We start from the raw sequence: 21,302 nt of genomic DNA, 5'->3' as shown, positions 1-21,302 counted from the left end.
TACTGAGGTATGTAACGTTATTATGTAACCATTACATTACTGAGGTATGTAACGTTATTATGTAACCATTACATTACTGAGGTATGTAACGTTATTATGTAACCATTACATTACTGAGTTATGTAACGTTATTATGTAACCATTACATTACTGAGGTATGTAACGTTATTATGTATCCATTACATTACTGAGGTATGTAACGTTATTATGTAACCATTACATTACTGAGGTATGTAACGTTATTATGTAACCATTACATTACTGAGTTATGTAACGTTATTATGTAACCATTACATTACTGAGGTATGTAACGTTATTATGTATCCATTACATTACTGAGTTATGTAACGTTATTATGTATCCATTACATTACTGAGTTATGTAACGTTATTATGTAACCATTACATTACTGAGGTATGTAACGTTATTATGTAACCATTACATTACTGAGGTATGTAATGTTATTATGTATCCATTACATTACTGAGGTATGTAATGTTATTATGTATCCATTAGACTGAGTTATGTAACGTTATTATGTATCCATTACATGTTAAACTTTATATACTGAGTTATGTAACGTTATTATGTATCCATTACATGTTAAACTTTATATACTGAGTTATGTAATGTTATTATGTATCCATTAGACTGAGTTATGTAACGTTATTATGTATCCATTACATGTTAAACTTTATATACTGAGTTATGTAACGTTATTATGTATCCATTACATGTTAAACTTTATATACTGAGTTATGTAACGTTATTATGTATCCATTACATGTTAAACTTTATATACTGAGTTATGTAACGTTATTATGTATCCATTACATGTTAAACTTTATATACTGAGTTATGTAATGTTATTATGTATCCATGGTGAGAACATTACATGTTAAACTTTATATACTGAGTTATGTAATGTTATTATGTATCCATGGTGAGAACATTACATGTTAAGCTTTATATACTGAGTTATGTAATGTTATTATGTATCCATGGTGAGAACATTACATGTTAAACTTTATATACTGAGTTATGTAATGTTATTATGTATCCATGGTGAGAACATTACATGTTAAGCTTTATATACTGAGTTATGTAATGTTATTATGTATCCATGGTGAGAACATTACATGTTAAACTTTAACACAGCTACATTGCTGACAAGTTGACATTATTAAACACACAGCCATGCCTTGGTTGTCCCACATGAGCCACCGTAGTCTGCTAAACAGATGTTATGTGTTTTGCAAAGTCCCGGAAAAGACGCGCTGTGATTGGCCAGTACAGTCACTTTGATTGGCAGTTTGTGTGTCTACACAGGTCTAAGTACGGACAGGGGAACCTGGAAGGAAACCGTTTTAAGGTTCATGACAACGGGACTCTGGAGATCAAACGTCTGCGTTCAGACGACGAGGGGACGTACCTCTGTGTGGTCAGCAACATCGCCGGACGGGACGAGAGCCAGATCCGAGTGGAGGTCAAAGGTCAAGCACAGTGTTTTCAAACTGATTCTCTATGTATATGTGCACAGAAATAACATCATAATGTTATCAGTGTCATAGTCTTTATGTGCACAGAAATAACATCATAATGTTATCAGTGTCATAGTCTTTATGTGTACAGAAATAACATCATAATGTTATCAGTGTCATAGTCTTTATGTTCACAGAAATAACATCATAATGTTATCAGTGTCATAGTCTTTATGTTCACAGAAATAACATCATAATGTTATCTGTGTCATAGTCTTTATGTTCACAGAAATAACATCATAATGTTATCAGTGTCATAGTCTTTATGTTCACAGAAATAACATCATAATGTTATCAGTGTCATAGTCTTTATGTGTACAGAAATAACATCATAATGTTATCAGTGTCATAGTCTTTATGTGTACAGAAATAACATCATAATGTTATCAGTGTCATAGTCTTTATGTGTACAGAAATAACATCATAATGTTATCAGTGTCATAGTCTTTATGTGCACAGAAATAACATCATAATGTTATCAGTGTCATAGTCTTTATGTGTACAGAAATAACATCATAATGTTATCAGTGTCATAGTCTTTATGTGTACAGAAATAATATCATAATGTTATCAGTGTCATAGTCTTTATGTGTACAGAAATAACATCATAATGTTATCAGTGTCATAGTCTTTATGTGTACAGAAATAATATCATAATGTTATCAGTGTCATAGTCTTTATGTGTACAGAAATAACATCATAATGTTATCAGTGTCATAGTCTTTATGTGTACAGAAATAACATCATAATGTTATCAGTGTCATAGTCTTTATGTTCACAGAAATAACATCATAATGTTATCAGTGTCATAGTCTTTATGTGTACAGAAATAACATCATAATGTTATCAGTGTCATAGTCTTTATGTGTACAGAAATAACATCATAATGTTATCAGTGTCATAGTCTTTATGTTCACAGAAATAACATCATAATGTTATCAGTGTCATAGTCTTTATGTGTACAGAAATAACATCATAATGTTATCTGTGTCATAGTCTTTATGTGTACAGAAATAACATCATAATGTTATCAGTGTCATAGTCTTTATGTTCACAGAAATAACATCATAATGTTATCAGTGTCATAGTCTTTATGTTCACAGAAATAACATCATAATGTTATCAGTGTCATAGTCTTTATGTGTACAGAAATAACATCATAATGTTATCTGTGTCATAGTCTTTATGTGTACAGAAATAACATCATAATGTTATCAGTGTCATAGTCTTTATGTGTACAGAAATAACATCATAATGTTATCATAGTCTTTATGTGTACAGAAATAACATCATAATGTTATCAGTGTCATAGTCTTTATGTGTACAGAAATAATATCATAATGTTATCTGTGTCATAGTCTTTATGTGTACAGAAATAACATCATAATGTTATCAGTGTCATAGTCTTTATGTGCACAGAAATAACATCATAATGTTATCAGTGTCATAGTCTTTATGTGTACAGAAATAACATCATAATGTTATCAGTGTCATAGTCTTTATGTGTACAGAAATAACATCATAATGTTATCAGTGTCATAGTCTTTATGTGTACAGAAATAACATCATAATGTTATCAGTGTCATAGTCTTTATGTGCACAGAAATAACATCATAATGTTATCAGTGTCATAGTCTTTATGTGTACAGAAATAACATCATAATGTTATCAGTGTCATAGTCTTTATGTGTACAGAAATAACATCATAATGTTATCAGTGTCATAGTCTTTATGTGTACAGAAATAACATCATAATGTTATCAGTGTCATAGTCTTTATGTTCACAGAAATAACATCATAATGTTATCAGTGTCATAGTCTTTATGTTCACAGAAATAACATCATAATGTTATCAGTGTCATAGTCTTTATGTTCACAGAAATAACATCATAATGTTATCAGTGTCATAGTCTTTATGTGTACAGAAATAACATCATAATGTTATCAGTGTCATAGTCTTTATGTTCACAGAAATAACATCATAATGTTATCAGTGTCATAGTCTTTATGTGTACAGAAATAACATCATAATGTTATCAGTGTCATAGTCTTTATGTTCACAGAAATAACATCATAATGTTATCAGTGTCATAGTCTTTATGTTCACAGAAATAACATCATAATGTTATCAGTGTCATAGTCTTTATGTGTACAGAAATAACATCATAATGTTATCAGTGTCATAGTCTTTATGTTCACAGAAATAACATCATAATGTTATCAGTGTCATAGTCTTTATGTGTACAGAAATAACATCATAATGTTATCAGTGTCATAGTCTTTATGTGTACAGAAATAACATCATAATGTTATCAGTGTCATAGTCTTTATGTGTACAGAAATAACATCATAATGTTATCAGTGTCATAGTCTTTATGTTCACAGAAATAACATCATAATGTTATCAGTGTCATAGTCTTTATGTGTACAGAAATAACATCATAATGTTATCAGTGTCATAGTCTTTATGTGTACAGAAATAACATCATAATGTTATCAGTGTCATAGTCTTTATGTTCACAGAAATAACATCATAATGTTATCAGTGTCATAGTCTTTATGTGTACAGAAATAACATCATAATGTTATCAGTGTCATAGTCTTTATGTGTACAGAAATAACATCATAATGTTATCTGTGTCATAGTCTTTATGTGTACAGAAATAACATCATAATGTTATCAGTGTCATAGTCTTTATGTGTACAGAAATAACATCATAATGTTATCAGTGTCATAGTCTTTATGTGTACAGAAATAACATCATAATGTTATCAGTGTCATAGTCTTTATGTTCACAGAAATAATATCATAATGTTATCAGTGTCATAGTCTTTATGTTCACAGAAATAACATCATAATGTTATCTGTGTCATAGTCTTTATGTTCACAGAAATAACATCATAATGTTATCAGTGTCATAGTCTTTTCCAAATGAGCATTTTCCAGGCTATTAGACGTCTAAAATATATCTAACGGCTAGAGGCTAAAACCGGGTTATACCTGTTTTTTTCAACGTCTAGTCTTAGGCTAGACGTTGATGAACTGTTTTTAAGTGTCTATTTATATGTTTTATTTATTACTGTACTGTCTACCTGTATGTATTTTGTTGCAATGTTGTTTGTCTCAGACCAAGGACCACAATGAAAATAAGTCGCCTTTTATTTTTTTAAGACTTTGTGTCTGTATCCTTGACGTTTCTACGATGAACATGATGTAAAATGTGTTTTCTCCTGTATAACGTCTAATCTAATCAAATCAAATCAAATATATATATAGACGTCTATATTATAACCATTGAAATGACGTCTATAATATAATATATAATATATTAAAACATAATATACTGTCTGAACGGTATGGTTTGTGTGCTCTTCCTCACAGAGCCCACAGTGATCGTTAAAAGACCTCAGAACATGAGGGTCATTCGGGGAACAGACGTGCGGCTGGAATGTGGCGTAACATCTGATCCCAGTACAGCTGTTTCCACCAGCTGGATGAAGAACAGACATCTGGTCAGCACTGGATGGAGGTGACACGCTTTTAATATCCTATTCTATATTACTATTATTATTATACACACTTTTAATATCCTATTCTATATTACTATTATTATTATACACACTTTTAATATCCTATTCTATATTACTATTATTATTATACACACTTTTATATCCTATCCTATATTACTATTATTATTATACACGCTTTTAATATCCTATTCTATATTACTATTATTATTATACACATTTTTTATATCCTATCCTATATTACTATTATTATTATACACACTTTTTATATCCTATCCTATATTATATTATTATTATTATTATTATTATTATTATTACCATTATTATTATTACTATTATTATTATATTATTACCCTTATTATTATACACACTTTTAATATCCTATCCTATCCTATCCTATCCTATATTACTATTATTATTATACACACTTTTAATATCATATCCTATCCTATCTTATTCTATATTACAATTATTATAATACACACTTTTAATAATCATTATAATTATATCAAACTGGGGGTAAAGCTGTGAATGGAACTCCCCACATTAGTATTTTCACCTTTATATATTTAAACAAAATATTTAACCTTATATAATGCATATATTAATATTTAATATTTAATCTCATAGACGTAGGAGGGTCTCATAGACGTAGAGGGGTCTCATAGACGTAGCGGGGTCTCATAAACATAGTTATATTATTATTATATGTTATTTTATTATATTTCAGGATCTCTCTAGATGACTCTAACCTGGTCATCACCAGTGTAAACAGGGAAGATGAAGGAAACTACACCTGCCTGGTTCAGACTGACATGGAGACCAAGTCTGCCTCTGCTCACCTCATCGTGATGGGTAGGACCCCTAAAAACCTACCGTTAACCCCTTATGGATAGGAACCCCTTATCCCCTTATTATCTTTAAACTTATTCGCCATTTTTTACTAGTTTGAAAAACATTTTCAAATAGTTCAAATAGCCAATATACAAGCAATACAATATAAATATCACAACGTTTCCATGTAGATCGGCTAGTTTAACTATTTAAAAATGTTTTAAAAAAAGAGAAACATGGCTAATACGTTTAGGGATAAAGGGTAAGGCCTAACCCTAATGCTACCCACCTCAGTGTGATGGAAAATAAGTCACAGACCACCAGTTGGTGTTGACGGAAAAAAGGAGAGGACAAAGTACAGATCCCTGGGGGACCCTGGGTTTAAGTTGTTAAAACAAGCTGCATTCTCTTCATTAAATGTAATTAAGGTAACGAATGCATCGTACTGAGCATGTGCTGTCTCTGTCAGACCGCCCGGACCCTCCCACTGGCCTGAAGCTGTCTGATCCTTATGAACGCAGCGTACGACTCACCTGGATCCCAGGAGATGCAAACCACAGTCCTATTACAGGTATGAAACACCTGGATAATAACCCACTCCTATTACAGGTATGAAACACCTGGATATTAACACAGTCCTATTACAGGTATGAAACACCTGGATATTAACACAGTCCTATTACAGGTATGAAACACCTGGATATTAACACAGTCCTATAACAGGATGATATTCACTGGATGAAGTTGACTGGTTGTTGTTAATACTGTCCAATCACAGAGTTCCTGATTCAGTACGACGATGACGATTGGTTGCCGGGGAAGTGGAGGAACCTGTCGTCGTATCCAGGAAGTCTGAACTCGGTGATGTTGCAGTTAACTCCGTTCACGTATTACACGTTCAGAGTGATCGCTGTCAACGCCATCGGTCCCAGTCGTCCCAGTCGAACCTCCAGCCGACTGCAGACCAGCGGAGCGCGTGAGTCTGAGGCTCTTTACAACTAGGGCTGTGGGTTCGAATCCACCGCGGTGCACCCGCTTTGTCGAGTGTCTACACGTGTGTGTGTGTGTGTGTGTGTGTGTGTGTGTGTGTGTGTGTGTGTGTGTGTGTGTGTGTGTGTGTGTGTGTGTGTGTGTGTGTGTGTGTGTGTGTGTGTGTGTGTGTGTGTGTGTGTGTGTGTGTGTGTGTGTGTGTGTGTCTGTGTGTGTGTGTGTGGGGGGGGGGGGGTCAATTGTCATAGAAAGGCAAAACATTCAGAATCGTCCCTTATTTGGACACTAAAAGACGTGTCCTTTATTGAAGTGATAACTGTAGTTAACAGAAGTTGTTTTGTCCCACAGCTCCAGATGTGATTCCCAGGAACATCAAAGGAGTGGGAACATGGAGGAATAACATGGAGATCAGCTGGGAGGTAATAATGATTATTAATTATGATTATTTTATAGCCTCTGACCTACAGATAATGGAACTCTGAAATAATGATTACCTTTGTGATGTTGTGATTATTATTATTATTCATTATTATAGTTCATATGTTCTAGTTTCTAACGTCCTCACCTGGTGTGACTGTGTAGATGTATAAATAATGATTATGTTGTTATTATTATATATCATAGCCTCTAACGTACAGAGAGTGGAACGGGCCTCATCTGAAGTACCTGGTGTGGTGGAAGAGGAAAGACTCCAGAGAGGAATGGAAGAACGCCACCACGAAGTGGCTCAGATATTACATCTATGATGCAGACACCTTCACGCCCTACGAGATCAAAGTCCAGGCAGCCAACGACTTTGGTCTGGGTCCAGAGTCTGCCGTTATCACTGGCTACTCTGGAGAGGACCGTAAGTTAAAGCTTCCTACTGAACCATCTTTATTGGTTCATTTGGGTGGGATGGAACATGTTGGGGAAATATATTGCATATAAATTATATACAGTGAAGCACTAGAAATAAGGGATTAAAAATAAACGTACTGTAGATGTTTGATGTCTTGTGTCATTTAAGGCGATGTCAAAATGAAAGCTTTGTTTATAAGGCTGTGGTGTCAGTGGGTTCTATTTGAAAGCCTTGACGCTCAAGGAGAAGGAGAAAGAAATAAGAATTGTGTATTTTATTCTCTGTGTATTTTCAGTCGCTCCTCTCAACCTCAGAGTATATGTATTTCCATGTATTTTCTATGTATTCTCTGCATATTTTTGGGGCGGTGTAGCCGCCCCCTATAAGTGAGTTTTGGACACCAACCAAAATATTTGTATACCCCCTAACCCTTCCATTGTTAATGCAAATCGATACTTTTGCAAAGTCAGCCAATCACATTACAGCTAGTGTCATCACCACTAACTGTAATGTGATTGGCTGACTTTGCAAATTCAGGACTGTGATTGGCTAGCGAAACAAATGACACATGTGCAGCCCTATGAATAGCAGTATGGACTTTAAAAAAAGGAATTTATGCTTTAAAAAAAAAAAGTGATTCATGTTGTGATGACCACACACCGCCCACTTCACACTGGGTGTGATTTTTAATGTGTATTTGATGTGTAGTTCCAGGTCCTACAGAAGCCCCTCTCAACCTCAGGGTGTCAGACATAGAGAGTATATATGTATTATAATAATTCATATTTATTATTATATTTCTAGGTCCTTCAGAACAGACATAGAGAGCATATATGTATTATAATAATTAATATTTATTATTATATTTCTAGGTCCTTCAGAAGCCCCTCTCAACCTCATGGTGTCAGACATAGAGAGCACCCAGGTCACAGCTCAGTGGGACCCCGTGGCCAGAGGATCCCTCATGGGAGAACTGAAGGAATATAAGGTGTTTAAATCAATCATACTTGATTTATTTACACAGTGTAACTGGAGCCCGTCCTGTTAGACCACTTACTCATTTTGAAGCATTTATCATACTGGGAACTGGAGATATGGCTGTTTAAACCCCAGCCAATAGCAACACAGAGGGGGTGGGGCTTAAGCAATTACAGCCTGTCCCTATTGGTTGTCTAAGAGCACCTACCAAGTTTGGGGCATTTAGCATGCTGGGAAATGGAGTTATGGCTGTTTAAAGTCCAGCCAATAGGAACACAGAGGGGGCAGTACAGCCTGTCCCTATTGGCCGACCGTCTAAAAGCACCAAGATTGGCCATAACTCCAGTTCCCAGCATGCTAAAGGCCCCAAACTTAGTGGGTGCTATAGGGACGGGCTTTATTTGCGGTTAGTAGCACAGTCCCACCCCCTCTACGTTCCTATTGGCTGGGCTTTAAACAGCCATAACTCAAGTTCCCAGCATGCTAAAGGCCCAAAACTTTTCAGGTGCTCTTAGACGGCCAATAGGGACAGGCTGTAATTTGCTGATGCCCCGCCTCCTCTGTGTCCCTATTGGCTGGGGTTAGCCTGGGCAGCATATCTTTTCGGTTCTATGATCCGGTCGGGAGCGGAAGTAACTCTACGTCACCAGGGGCGTCATCCGCGTCATCAAGCGGCCGGATGGGCAGAGCCGGAAAGACTTCACCCTGACTCACCCCAAAATAGGTCCGTCCTAATAAAATCCTTGATGCGGCATAGTTTAGCTTATTTTTTAAATATAAATGTGAGTGCACTTTCCGTAGACTATTTAGCGTCTGTATTATCCCACGGGGAAATTCGATTCCATTTAAATAGGGATTCTTTTTTCAGTAGGCGTGGCCTAGACCGGATCACACAGGTCTTTAGTAACGCATACCAGGCTTTCCTCCGAGGTGGAAAGACTGGTGACGCGAGGTTAGCTGGGGTTTAAACAGCCATAACTCCAGTTCCCAGTGTGATAAATGCTTCACAATTGGTAAGTGGTCTTACAGGACGGATAATAATAATAACAATAATAATAATCATATTATTTATATTATAATCATTGTGTTATTACAGATATATTACTGGAGAGACAGCAGTCAGCTCAGATGGCTGGGTGTCAGCAGGGGGTTGAAATCTAAGTCGTTTCCATCGGAGGGTCCCGACACCTCGGGGGTCGTAGAGGATCTGTTCTCTTACAGTAACTATAAGATGTACATCGTTGTGGCCAACAACCGTTATGAGGGACCGGCCAGTAACACCATACAGTTCTCTACACTTGAAGGAGGTACGTTTAGTATTATTATTATTATTATTATTATTATTATTATACCGTACAGTGTTCTACAGCTGAAGTGGTCGGTTAAAAGACGGTGAAATGAACAATATGTTTTTCACACTTTTAGATATCCGTGGTCATAATACGGACATAACAATAGATGCCAATTTATAGATTTTTTAATACATTTTTTTGTATTCTTACAGTAAACAAAGACCTACTGCATGATGACATAAGCCCTTATGATGAATACATTCACCCGTTTGATTCCCATAGCTGCACGTTCAACCAAAGAACCGTCGTGATCATCCGTTCATAGTTATTGGTAGTTGAATGTTGATTGTTTTCTCGAAAAAGCAACAGAAAGCAGATACAGTTTTATTTATATAAATACTAAACGAAACCAGCTCGATTTTGTTATGATCACGTGATCTTTGGCTGTGCATGTACACTTCCTGTGGCCGTGGCTGCAACCCTGTCTCTGTGCCAATCCTCTGTCTGTGTGTGCCCTGTCTCTCTGCCAATCCTCTGTCTGTGTGTGCCCTGTCTCTCTGCCAATCCTCTGTCTGTGTGTGCCCTGTCTCTCTGCCAATCCTCTGTCTGTGCCTGCCCTGTCTCTGTGCCAATCCTCTGTCTGTGCCTGCCCTGTCTCTGTGCCAATCCTCTGTCTGTGTGTGCCCTGTCTCTGTGCCAATCCTCTGTCTGTGCCTGCCCTGTCTCTGTGCCAATCCTCTGTCTGTGTGTGCCCTGTCTCTCTGCCAATCCTCTGTCTGTGTGTGCCCTGTCTCTCTGCCAATCCTCTGTCTGTGCCTGCCCTGTCTCTGTGCCAATCCTCTGTCTGTGTGTGCCCTGTCTCTGTGCCAATCCTCTGTCTGTGTGTGCCCTGTCTCTGTGCCAATCCTCTGTCTGTGTGTGCCCTGCGCTGTCATGGTTGCCTAGTTACCGACACCATCGCTGCTCACTGCACCAGCACCGCACATTTTAGAAATGTCTAGAGCCGATACTCCACCGCGTCTCCAAAGACACAACGTCTCCAAAAGTACAACGTCTCCAAAGACACAACGTCTCCAAAAGTACAGACGTGAGCGGGAAGAGAGTGACGGTGTCAGTGGAGATGATTAAAATCTCCTTTCTGTGTGTAGTGAGCGGGAAGAGAGTGACGGTGTCAGTGGAGATGATTAAAATCTCCTTTCTGTGTGTAGTGCCATCTGTTCCTAAGAACTTCAGGATCCAGCTCAGACATCTGGACACCATCTATGTGGACTGGAGCCTTCCTGCTGAACCCAATGGAGTGATTATAGGATACACCTTAAAGTACCAAACAGGTAACATTTATACCTTAGAATACACTCTAAAATACTCCTTAAAGTACCAAACAGGTAACATTTATACCTTAGAATACACCCTGAAATACACTTTAACATACCAGACAGGTAACATTTATACCCTAACATGGAGTCATCATATCAAACCTGGAATCTTCAGATTCCCAGACGGCCGTTCTGGCTCCTGATCCACTGCTGCCCGTAGTTACAGTTAACAACATTACCATAGTTACAGTTAACGTTACCGTAGATACAGTTGACCGCGTTACCGTAGATACAGTTGACAGCGTTACCGTAGATACAGTTGACAGCGGTACCGTAGATACAGTTGACAGCATTACCGTAGATACAGTTGACAGCGTTACCGTAGATACAGTTGACAGCGTTACCATAGATACAGTTGACAGCGTTACCGTAGATACAGTTGACAGCGTTACCGTAGATACAGTTGACAGCGTTACCGTAGATACAGTTGACAGCGGTACCGTAGATACAGTTGACAGCGTTACCGTAGATACAGTTGACAGCGTTACCGTAGATACAGTTGACAGCGGTACCATAGATAACGCTGTTTCTCCGGTTTCTCTTGTCTCCCCTTTGATTGCCTGTCTTTCTGCTATAAAATCCTGGATGTCAAACAACTTTCTCATGCTTAACAATGACAAAACCGAAATGATTGTGTTTGGACCAAAAACCCGTAGAGACAGGGTAACGCAGTTACTACACACACAGGGGTTACAGGAACCTGGGTGTCCTACTTGACTCAGACCTAAACTTCACAAAGCATTTTTCTAACATTTCAAAAACAGCCATCTTCCAAATTAGGAATATTTCCAAAATCAGATCATTTATCTCATTCAGCGATGCACAAACCCTTATTCATGCCTTTGTCACTAACCACTTGGACTACTGTAATTCACTTTTTTTCTGGACTCCCCAAAAAGTCAATCAATCGCCTCCAACTCATTCAGAACACAGCAGCTAGAGTTCTTACTAGAACCAGGAGATATGACCACATCACCCCGGTTCTTGCTTCACTGCACTGGCTACCAGTGGCGTTCAGAATTGATTTTAAAATTGTATTGTTTGTTTTTAAAGCTCTGAACGGACTTGCTCCTATTTATATTTTTGACCTCCTGTCTCCCCACAAACCCACCCGCAATCTCAGATCTGCACACAAACTTTTACTAGACCCCCCAGACAAACCTTGTGACAGAAGGTGACAGGGCATTTGCTGCTAGGGCTCCATTTCTGTGGAACCAACTCCCCCTGCATATTAGACAGGCCACTTCGGTGCCCACCTTTAAAAACCCATTACTTTAGAACGGCCTTTACCTAGAAGGAATTAGTCTGCTATTTCTCTGCTTTCAGTCTTATTTTTGATGTTATTATTTTTGTATGGTTCCTTTGTTTGTACATTTTCCATCACTGAATTGTTTTTATATTCCCTGTGCATGTATTGTATTTGTATTGTTAAGCACTTTGTAAACCTGTTTTTGAAAAGTGCTATATATATATAAATAAAGTTTATTATTAGATACAGTTGACAGCGTTACCATAGATACAGTTGACAGCGTTACCATAGATACAGTTGACAGCGTTACCATAGATACAGTTGACAGCGTTACCATAGTTACAGTTGACAGCGTTACCATAGTTACAGTTGACAGCGTTACCATAGTTACAGTTAACAGCGATACAATAGATGCAGTTAACGGCGTTCTTCTTCTCCACAGTAAATGTGTTATGTTCTTCTTCTCTCCACAGTAAATGTGTTATGTTCTTCTTCTCTCCACAGTAAATGTGTTATGTTCTTCTTCTCTCCACAGTAAATGTGTTATGTTCTTCTTCTCTCCACAGTAAATGTGTTATGTTCTTCTTCTCTCCACAGTAAATGTGTTATGTTCTTCTTCTCTCCACAGTAAATGTGTTATGTTCTTCTTCTCCACAGTAAATGTGTTATGTTCTTCTTCTCTCCACAGTAAATGTGTTATGTTCTTCTTCTCTCCACAGTAAATGTGTTATGTTCTTCTTCTCTCCACAGTAAATGTGTTATGTTCTTCTTCTCTCCACAGTAAACACCTCCAGAGGAGAGGAGATGAAGGTTGAAGAGTTTCCTCCTAACGTCACCAGCTTCTCTGTGCGTCGTTACGACCGCTACACCCGTTACAGGTTCTCACTCTCAGCTCGCACCCAAGAGGGAACAGGAGACTGGCATACTGAGGAGTCTCTGCACTATACTACTGAGGGTATTCTATTATTATACTGAGGAGTCTCTGCACTATACTACTGAGGGTATTCTATTATTATACTGAGGAGTCTCTGCACTATACTACTGAGGGTATTCTATTATTATACTGAGGAGTCTCTGCACTATACTACTGAGGGTATTCTATTATTATACTGAGGAGTCTCTGCACTATACTACTGAGGGTATTCTATTATTATACTGAGGAGTCTCTGCACTATACTACTGAGGGTATTCTATTATTATACTGAGGAGTCTCTGCACTACACTACTGAGGGTATTCTATTATTATACTGAGGAGTCTCTGCACTATACTACTGAGGGTATTCTATTATTATACTGAGGAGTCTCTGCACTACACTACTGAGGGTATTCTATTATTATACTGAGGAGTCTCTGCACTACACTACTGAGGGTATTCTATTATTATACTGAGGAGTCTCTGCACTATACTACTGAGGGTATTCTTCTTCTTCTTCTTCTTCTTCTTCTTCTTCTTCTTCTTCTTCTTCTTCTTCTTCTTCTTCTTCTTCTTTTAACCTGTGTGGCATACAGAGGAGTCTCTGCACTATACTACTGAGGGTATTATTACGGGGCTTTGATGCGAGGCCGACCTGTCTTTTGTTGTTGTTCCCCACATAGCAACCAGGAAGCTACGCTAGGGGAACGCTGAACACGCGTGTGTGTGTGTGTGTGGTCGGGGCCATATATGTTAGTGCACTGTGGTTGGGAAGCCTCGTGGCTTGCATTGCCCTCTAGTGTTGGTTCTACAGAATTGCCTGGGGGGCGGTGTAAACGAGTGCTCCTTCTCCAATTTCCCTGGTTCTCCAATTTCCCTGTAACACATATATTTATATATTTTCAGCGTACGCCAGGGACCAGGTGGACATCAGTACTCAAGGATGGTTCATCGGTATCATGTGTGCTATAGCCGTGATGGTTCTCATCCTGCTCATTGTGTGTTTCATCAAGAGGAGTCGAGGAGGAAAATATCCAGGTATTTATTTATTGTATTGTTTGTGTGTTCGGAGGAGGCTGATGTCTGTCATTGTATGTATATATTATATATATCTATGTATATATACTCCTTGAACCTTAGATTGTTGACAAACAAGGTGCATAATTACATTTGACTCTTTTAAGACACATAGATTGTCAGATCTGTTTTAAAACACACAGATTGTCAGATCTGTTTTAAGACACACAGATGTTCAGATTTCTTCAAAGAAAACAATGGAACAGGAGAGCACACCAGCAGTGAGGAGGTGCTGTGAGGACTGTATAAAAGAGGAGGTCGCACAGCTCAGGGTATGAATACCCTGAAGAAGACTTATTGTGTCAAACGTTGCTGTCTTTCTAAATAAAACAAGTTATTGCATCGTGGCTACGAGCTGTGAGACCTCTCTTTAAAGGTGACTCTCCACCAAACAGTCTACTTCAGACTACTTCAGACTGGTAGTCTGTTGGCAAAAGTTGGCATTTAGTTCAGCAAAAGCAGTCGGCCGATGCACACATTGTTGTGCTAATGCCTTTGAGCTGGCAGAACTGGCCTGCAGGATTGTGCCAGTGTTGCCAGGTCTGATTATTATAAGCGGCTTTGGGCTTGTTTTCCTGTAAAGTCGCTTGTAAATATTCAGTTGCTGGTTGCTTTTGGCTTGTTTCTGAAGTGTAGATTCTTTTTGAAAAGAGCTGATTTAATGGGGCTCAAGTGGTGAAACGATCGATTGGTATAGGAATTGAGAGTTGAGATTGAGAATATGGTATCTAGTTCAAATGTGCGACGGGGAAATGTCTCTGGATTATTTAGTTAGTTTTTAGTTAGCTTGCTTCTGCACCAGTAGTAACAGAGAGGAGAGGTCTGTCAAACAAGCTAAACAGCCAATCGGGGTGCTCTACAGAGCCTTCACCCCCCTCTCTCCCCCCTCTTCACTACCCGACGTCTCTTCCAGTCGGTGAGTCGACCCAAAAACTGAACATGTTCGGTTTCTTTGAGTCGGGCCGAACGAGGTCTGACCCGACAAAACCATGATATGCCACAACAATTTGTCGGTGGCAGATGCTCCAATGCTTTCCGACGCCAATTAGGCCCAAAAGCGGTGTGGTGGAGAGCTGCCTTAAGACACACAGATGTTCAGATGTCTTTCAGACACACAGATGTTCAGATGTCTTTCAGACACACAGATGTTCAGATGTCTTTCAGATGTCTTTCAGACACACAGATGTTCAGATGTCTTTCAGACACACAGATGTTCAGATGTTTTTCAGACACACAGATGTTCAGATGTCTTTAAGACACACAGATGTTCAGATGTCTTTCAGATGTTTTTCAGACACACAGATGTTCAGATGTTTTTCAGACACACAGATGTTCAGATGTCTTTCAGACACACAGATGTTCAGATGTCTTTCAGACACACAGATGTTCAGATGTTTTTCAGACACACAGATGTTCAGATGTTTTTCAGACACACAGATGTTCAGATGTCTTTCAGACACACAGATGTTCAGATGTCTTTCAGACACACAGATGTTCAGATGTCTTTCAGACACACAGATGTTCAGATGTTTTTCAGACACACAGATGTTCAGATGTTTTTCAGACACACAGATGTTCAGATGTCTTTCAGACACACAGATGTTCAGATGTTTTTCAGACACACAGATGTTCAGATGTCTTTCAGACACACAGATGTTCAGATGTTTTTCAGACACACAGATGTTCAGATGTTTTTCAGACACACAGATGTTCAGATCTTAAAGGACAATGTGGATGAAATTAACAAGCTTCTGGTGTCTCTTTCAGTTCGAGATAAAAAAGACATTTCACTGGAACCAGTAGATGACAAGGATCAGGAAGGAACCTTTGACTATCGGTGAGTTTTACAGTTTTTACAGTACATAAACACTATACCACAAATACATGTAGCTACGTATATAAACACTTTACACCACCAATACATGTACTTATATAAACACTATAAGTACCACAAATACATGTACGTTTGAAGAAGCTTCAGTAGCTGCTAAACTATCACTCACTTCAGTCTCATTCACTTCTGTTTTGACAGTCTGCCTCTAAGAGGGTCAGCGTGCGTGTGTGTGTGTGTGTGTGTGTGTGTGTGTGTGTGTGTGTGTGTGTGTGTGTGTGTGTGTGTGTGTGTGTGTGTGTGTGTGTGTGTGTGTGTGTGTGTGTGTGTATTTCCACACTCTACTGTCATTGATACAGTATGAAAACAACAATGACAAAGCATCTTGTTTCTTACATTATGAATGTATTGAGACAGAGAAACACACATTAAACTATAGTCTATATAATGATAATGATAATATTATCCATATAGTTTGATAACTCCATGATTTAACCAACATTTCTTACTTTTCTCTATCTATTCTACCCTTCTTTTTCTCTTTACCCATTTATTCTTCTCTTCTCTTCCTAAATGAACTTCATTTCTTCATTGGATATCATCGTTCCAGGTCTCTGGAAAGGTATGAAAAGACTAAACATTGACTCTATTGTATATATACTATATGGTTTATATATATTAGGATTTGTTCATTTATTTATTTACACACTGTATGAAGTGTATTTGCGTTTGGGTAATAAATGAAGTTTGATTGTGCCATTAATTTATATTTATCTTCTCATGTGAACAAACAGGATAGCACGTGTGTCCACAATGCCTTACTCACGACGGTACGTATAAAACATTATAAACATGTACACTATTCTATTGTATTAATGTATTTGATTGATTGAATACTTTATTAGCAGTTTGCAGTTATTAGCAGTTTGCTATATATATATATATATATATATATATATATATATATATATATATATATATATATATATATATATATATATATATATATACATATATATATATATATATATATATATATATATATATATATATATATATATATATATATATATATATATATTATATATATATATATTTCATAGAGAGGAGGAGAGGTCTATCCAGAGACCAGCGCTAGAGGCCATGATGATGAAACGGAGCGACAGTGACGACAGCCTAGTGGAGTATGGGGAGGGCGGAGACATCCAGTTCAACGAGGATGGCTCTTTCATTGGCCAGTACACAGGAAGTAGGCGGGACGTCAGAGAGGAGCCGGACTTCGGAGACAGTCTGGAGCTGCACTCTCCTATGAGCGCCATCTACAGCCTGGCATGAGAACTGCAGCCTAGGTGTAGCGTTTCAACCATCAACTCTCTTAAAACCACTCAAACCCTGACCGCGGTCCCCCAGGGGTCTGCACTTGGTCCTCTCTTTTTGTCCCCCTCTATACCAAATGTCTTACAAGCTCACAATGTGTTGCGTTGTGAGCTTGTACATCGGCTATTTTAGCGGAATGTTTGGCCCAATTTCTTTACAATATGGCTGCTGTTCATAGAGCCTGTTAAACATATTTAAAAGTAAATCATTCTTTGTTAGTCTTTGCAATTGGAAACATACAGTATACATACAGTATATTAGCCTTTATCTGTTGTCAGGACCTTATTAAGAAAACTCCATGGGAAGGGTGTTATTTTCCCCCTTCTTTGTCAATTTGAGACCCCACCGTCACCTTCCCACGACCCCACTTGGGGTCCTGACCCATAGTTTGAGAAGCTGTGGTTTGAATTGTAACTCTGTGGACTGTCGGGTCTGATCCCTGCTGAACCGTGCCGTGCGCGCAAGAGGGAACTGGATGCAGCCTGAACTACCACGAGTATCCATGAGTTCACTTTCACAACAAAACACAACGACACGACACGATGGCGACACCACAACACGATACAACGACACGACACAACAACACGACACAACAACACGACACAACGACACGACACAACAACACGACACAACGACACGACACAACGACACGACACAACGACACGACACAACGACACGACACAACGACACGACACGACACAACGACACGACACAACGACACGACACCACAACACGACACAACGACACGACACAACGACACGATGGCGACACCACAACACGATACAACGACACGACACAACAACACGACACAACGACACGACACAACGACACGACACAACGACACGACACAACGACACGACACGACGACACGACACGACAACACGACACGACAACACGACACGACAACACGACACGACAACACGATACGACGACACGACACGACGACACGACACAACGACACGACACAACGACACAACACTACACGACACGACACAACGACACGACAATGCGCCGATGTGGCACGACGAGACACGCCGACACACAAGCATTTTAACAGAGTCTTATGGATATGATACACTTATATATTTGATAAAGAGAAGGCTACATTTTGTTATCGTGCTCCTTGTATATAGTCACGCATACTGTGCGTGTGCATGTGGGTGTGTGTGCGTGCGTGTGTGTGTGTGTGTGTGTGTGTGTGTGTGTGTGTGTGTGTGTGTGTGTGTGTGTGTGTGTGTGTACATACAGTACCCTACTAATGGAGACATAGTGACAGTTTTATCATGTTGATAAAAAGGAGACCATAATAATAATAATAATAATAATAATAATAATAATAATGAGCATCTGAACTACATCGCTTCTTCCTGTTTCCATTTGACTTTATTTATTCAGTTTATTCTGTGTTTCCTTCAATATGAGTTCTCATCTTATATGAGAAGTTCTTTCATAAGAGAATAATAATAAAATAATAATATATTATTGGTTTAGAACTACATTCTAAACCATGCCTGAAATATTCTGATGAAAATACTCCATAAATCTGTCATAAGGTAGAAACCTTGTATGTCCAAAACTGTTACTTTTCAGGAATGTAAAAAAACAACAACAGTGTAATTATTATTTATTATTAATAAACTGTGTTCCAATAGATCCAATGTAGTTATTAATTAGTCACCAACTCTTGTTAATACTCTTCTTTGTTTAATTATTCACAAATCACAGACACATTTTAAAATATATACAAAATAGGCGATCTACAAGCTCACACCGTGCCGTGATGTGTGACATAATTCATTTAATTTAAAGTAGGGCAATAATTTACAAAAAACATTGCCATTCCTACAGTTACTGTTCATTTTGACAGCAAAGTGTTATGTTGTTGATTTTATTTTTGTCAGAAATATTTTAAATTATATTTGACTAAAATGTATTTGGTGATTTGTATCAGCTTGTAGATCTGCCATTTTAGCTATTTTTGAAGATGTGTTTGTTTATTATCATTTCAGAGTTTCATTTATACTGTTAATGACACATGCCTGAAATAGGGTTGAAAGTGGTTCATATTTTCTGGGAATATCTAACTCGTATATGAATCCTAAAAAAATGCTGACAAATGACCATAAATAAACACCATAAAAGTGTCATTTGGGAGTTTGACTTTGTCGTCAGTGTGGTAAGAGCAAGTTTTATTATCATTCTGTGCTTTCTACTGATAAAGAATACATATCGATCATTCTGTGTGTTATATTGATACATTATTGATCATCATCATTCTGTGTGTTATATTGATACATTATTGATAAAGGATACATATTGATCATTGTGTTCTATTATATTCATACATTATTGATAAAGGATACATATTGATCATGCTGTGTGCTATATTATATTCATAAGGTATTGATAAAGGATACATATTGATCATGCTGTGTGTTATATTATATTCATAAGGTATTGATAAAGGATACATATTGATCATTCTGTGTGTTATATTATATTCATAAAGTATTGATAAAAGCAGCCATATAATCAGTCATAGATACATTTGTATGTAATGTTGCCCCCAACTGGCAATCCCTGTCACTCAGACACATGGAAACAACTAATGTTTAATATGTAACATCTTTACTGTGTTTAATAGTAATGATAATAATGATATATGATAGTATTATTGTTCTTTACTGTTAAATAATAATGATAATAATGATATGATAGTATTATTGTTCTTTACTGTGTTTAATAGTAATGATAATAATGATATGTTATTGTTATTACTATTATTATTATTTTAATTATATTTACCATGTATAAATACTTGATTTGACTCATAACGCTTCCATCCTTAAGTAAATAAATTGCTTGCTTTCAATGGAAAAAAACTGCACAATGTTTGATATGATTGGATGTGAAACAACTTTCTTAATAAATCAGACCAAGGTCCCCCAGGGCTCAATACTTGAACCCTCCGTTATTCCTCTACATGAAATCTCTTGGCAGAAAATCCACACAAACTTAACTTGTTCCTCTTCATCTGTTCTTTAACCTAGTTTAACGTGTTGTGATCAGTTCTTTAACGTAAGTACATTTGTTCCTTTGTATCGGCTCTTTAACTTTTACATTAGAGCCATTTAGCAGACTTTTATCCAAAGCCACTTACAATAAGTGCATTCAACATAGGTAGGGAACGAAACTACCAATCACCAGAAGTATGAAGTGCATTCTCTTCTAAAACAAGCAACTAAGAGTATACCTAGCGCTAAGGTAAAAGTGCAATATATCAGCTTCTTCTTCATGTCCGGCCATCTTCTATATCTCGTCTTTCCAGTGGTTGGCGCAGGCTAGTGCAGCGGAATTTGGTTTGGCCAGGTCAACTCCAGTACATTGTGGAGCGTAGCTGCAGCTCATGATGTGGTCCATGGTTTGTGGTTCACCGCACACACATGCATCAGAAGATGTTAATGTCCATTTCTTC

The 21,302-nt window shown here is 37.7% G+C and overlaps 1 protein-coding gene across 1 annotated transcript in view; it reads left to right on the top strand.

The window, feature by feature from the left end:
- Positions 1 to 18,359, top strand: part of nfascb (neurofascin homolog (chicken) b) — a 33,006-nt gene extending 14,647 nt beyond the window's left edge. Inside the window, exons 11-26 of the mRNA XM_084068415.1 lie at positions 1,330 to 1,493; positions 4,924 to 5,071; positions 5,800 to 5,924; positions 6,373 to 6,474; positions 6,682 to 6,879; positions 7,242 to 7,312; positions 7,518 to 7,740; positions 8,607 to 8,722; positions 9,809 to 10,019; positions 11,213 to 11,335; positions 13,411 to 13,584; positions 14,449 to 14,580; positions 16,387 to 16,456; positions 17,061 to 17,072; positions 17,245 to 17,280; positions 17,554 to 18,359. Of these exons, the coding sequence (XP_083924541.1) occupies positions 1,330 to 1,493; positions 4,924 to 5,071; positions 5,800 to 5,924; positions 6,373 to 6,474; positions 6,682 to 6,879; positions 7,242 to 7,312; positions 7,518 to 7,740; positions 8,607 to 8,722; positions 9,809 to 10,019; positions 11,213 to 11,335; positions 13,411 to 13,584; positions 14,449 to 14,580; positions 16,387 to 16,456; positions 17,061 to 17,072; positions 17,245 to 17,280; positions 17,554 to 17,785 (2,137 nt within the window). The 3' untranslated portion in view covers positions 17,786 to 18,359. The remainder of the gene's footprint in view (positions 1 to 1,329; positions 1,494 to 4,923; positions 5,072 to 5,799; positions 5,925 to 6,372; positions 6,475 to 6,681; positions 6,880 to 7,241; positions 7,313 to 7,517; positions 7,741 to 8,606; positions 8,723 to 9,808; positions 10,020 to 11,212; positions 11,336 to 13,410; positions 13,585 to 14,448; positions 14,581 to 16,386; positions 16,457 to 17,060; positions 17,073 to 17,244; positions 17,281 to 17,553) is intronic.
- Positions 18,360 to 21,302: the final 2,943 nt, after the last annotated feature.

The sequence above is a fragment of the Gymnoscopelus microlampas genome (genome assembly GCF_963454915.1).
Source record: "Gymnoscopelus microlampas genome assembly, chromosome: 10".
In the NCBI taxonomy this organism is placed as follows: Eukaryota; Metazoa; Chordata; class Actinopteri; order Myctophiformes; family Myctophidae; genus Gymnoscopelus; species Gymnoscopelus microlampas.
This window is presented reverse-complemented; position numbering and strand designations above follow the sequence as displayed.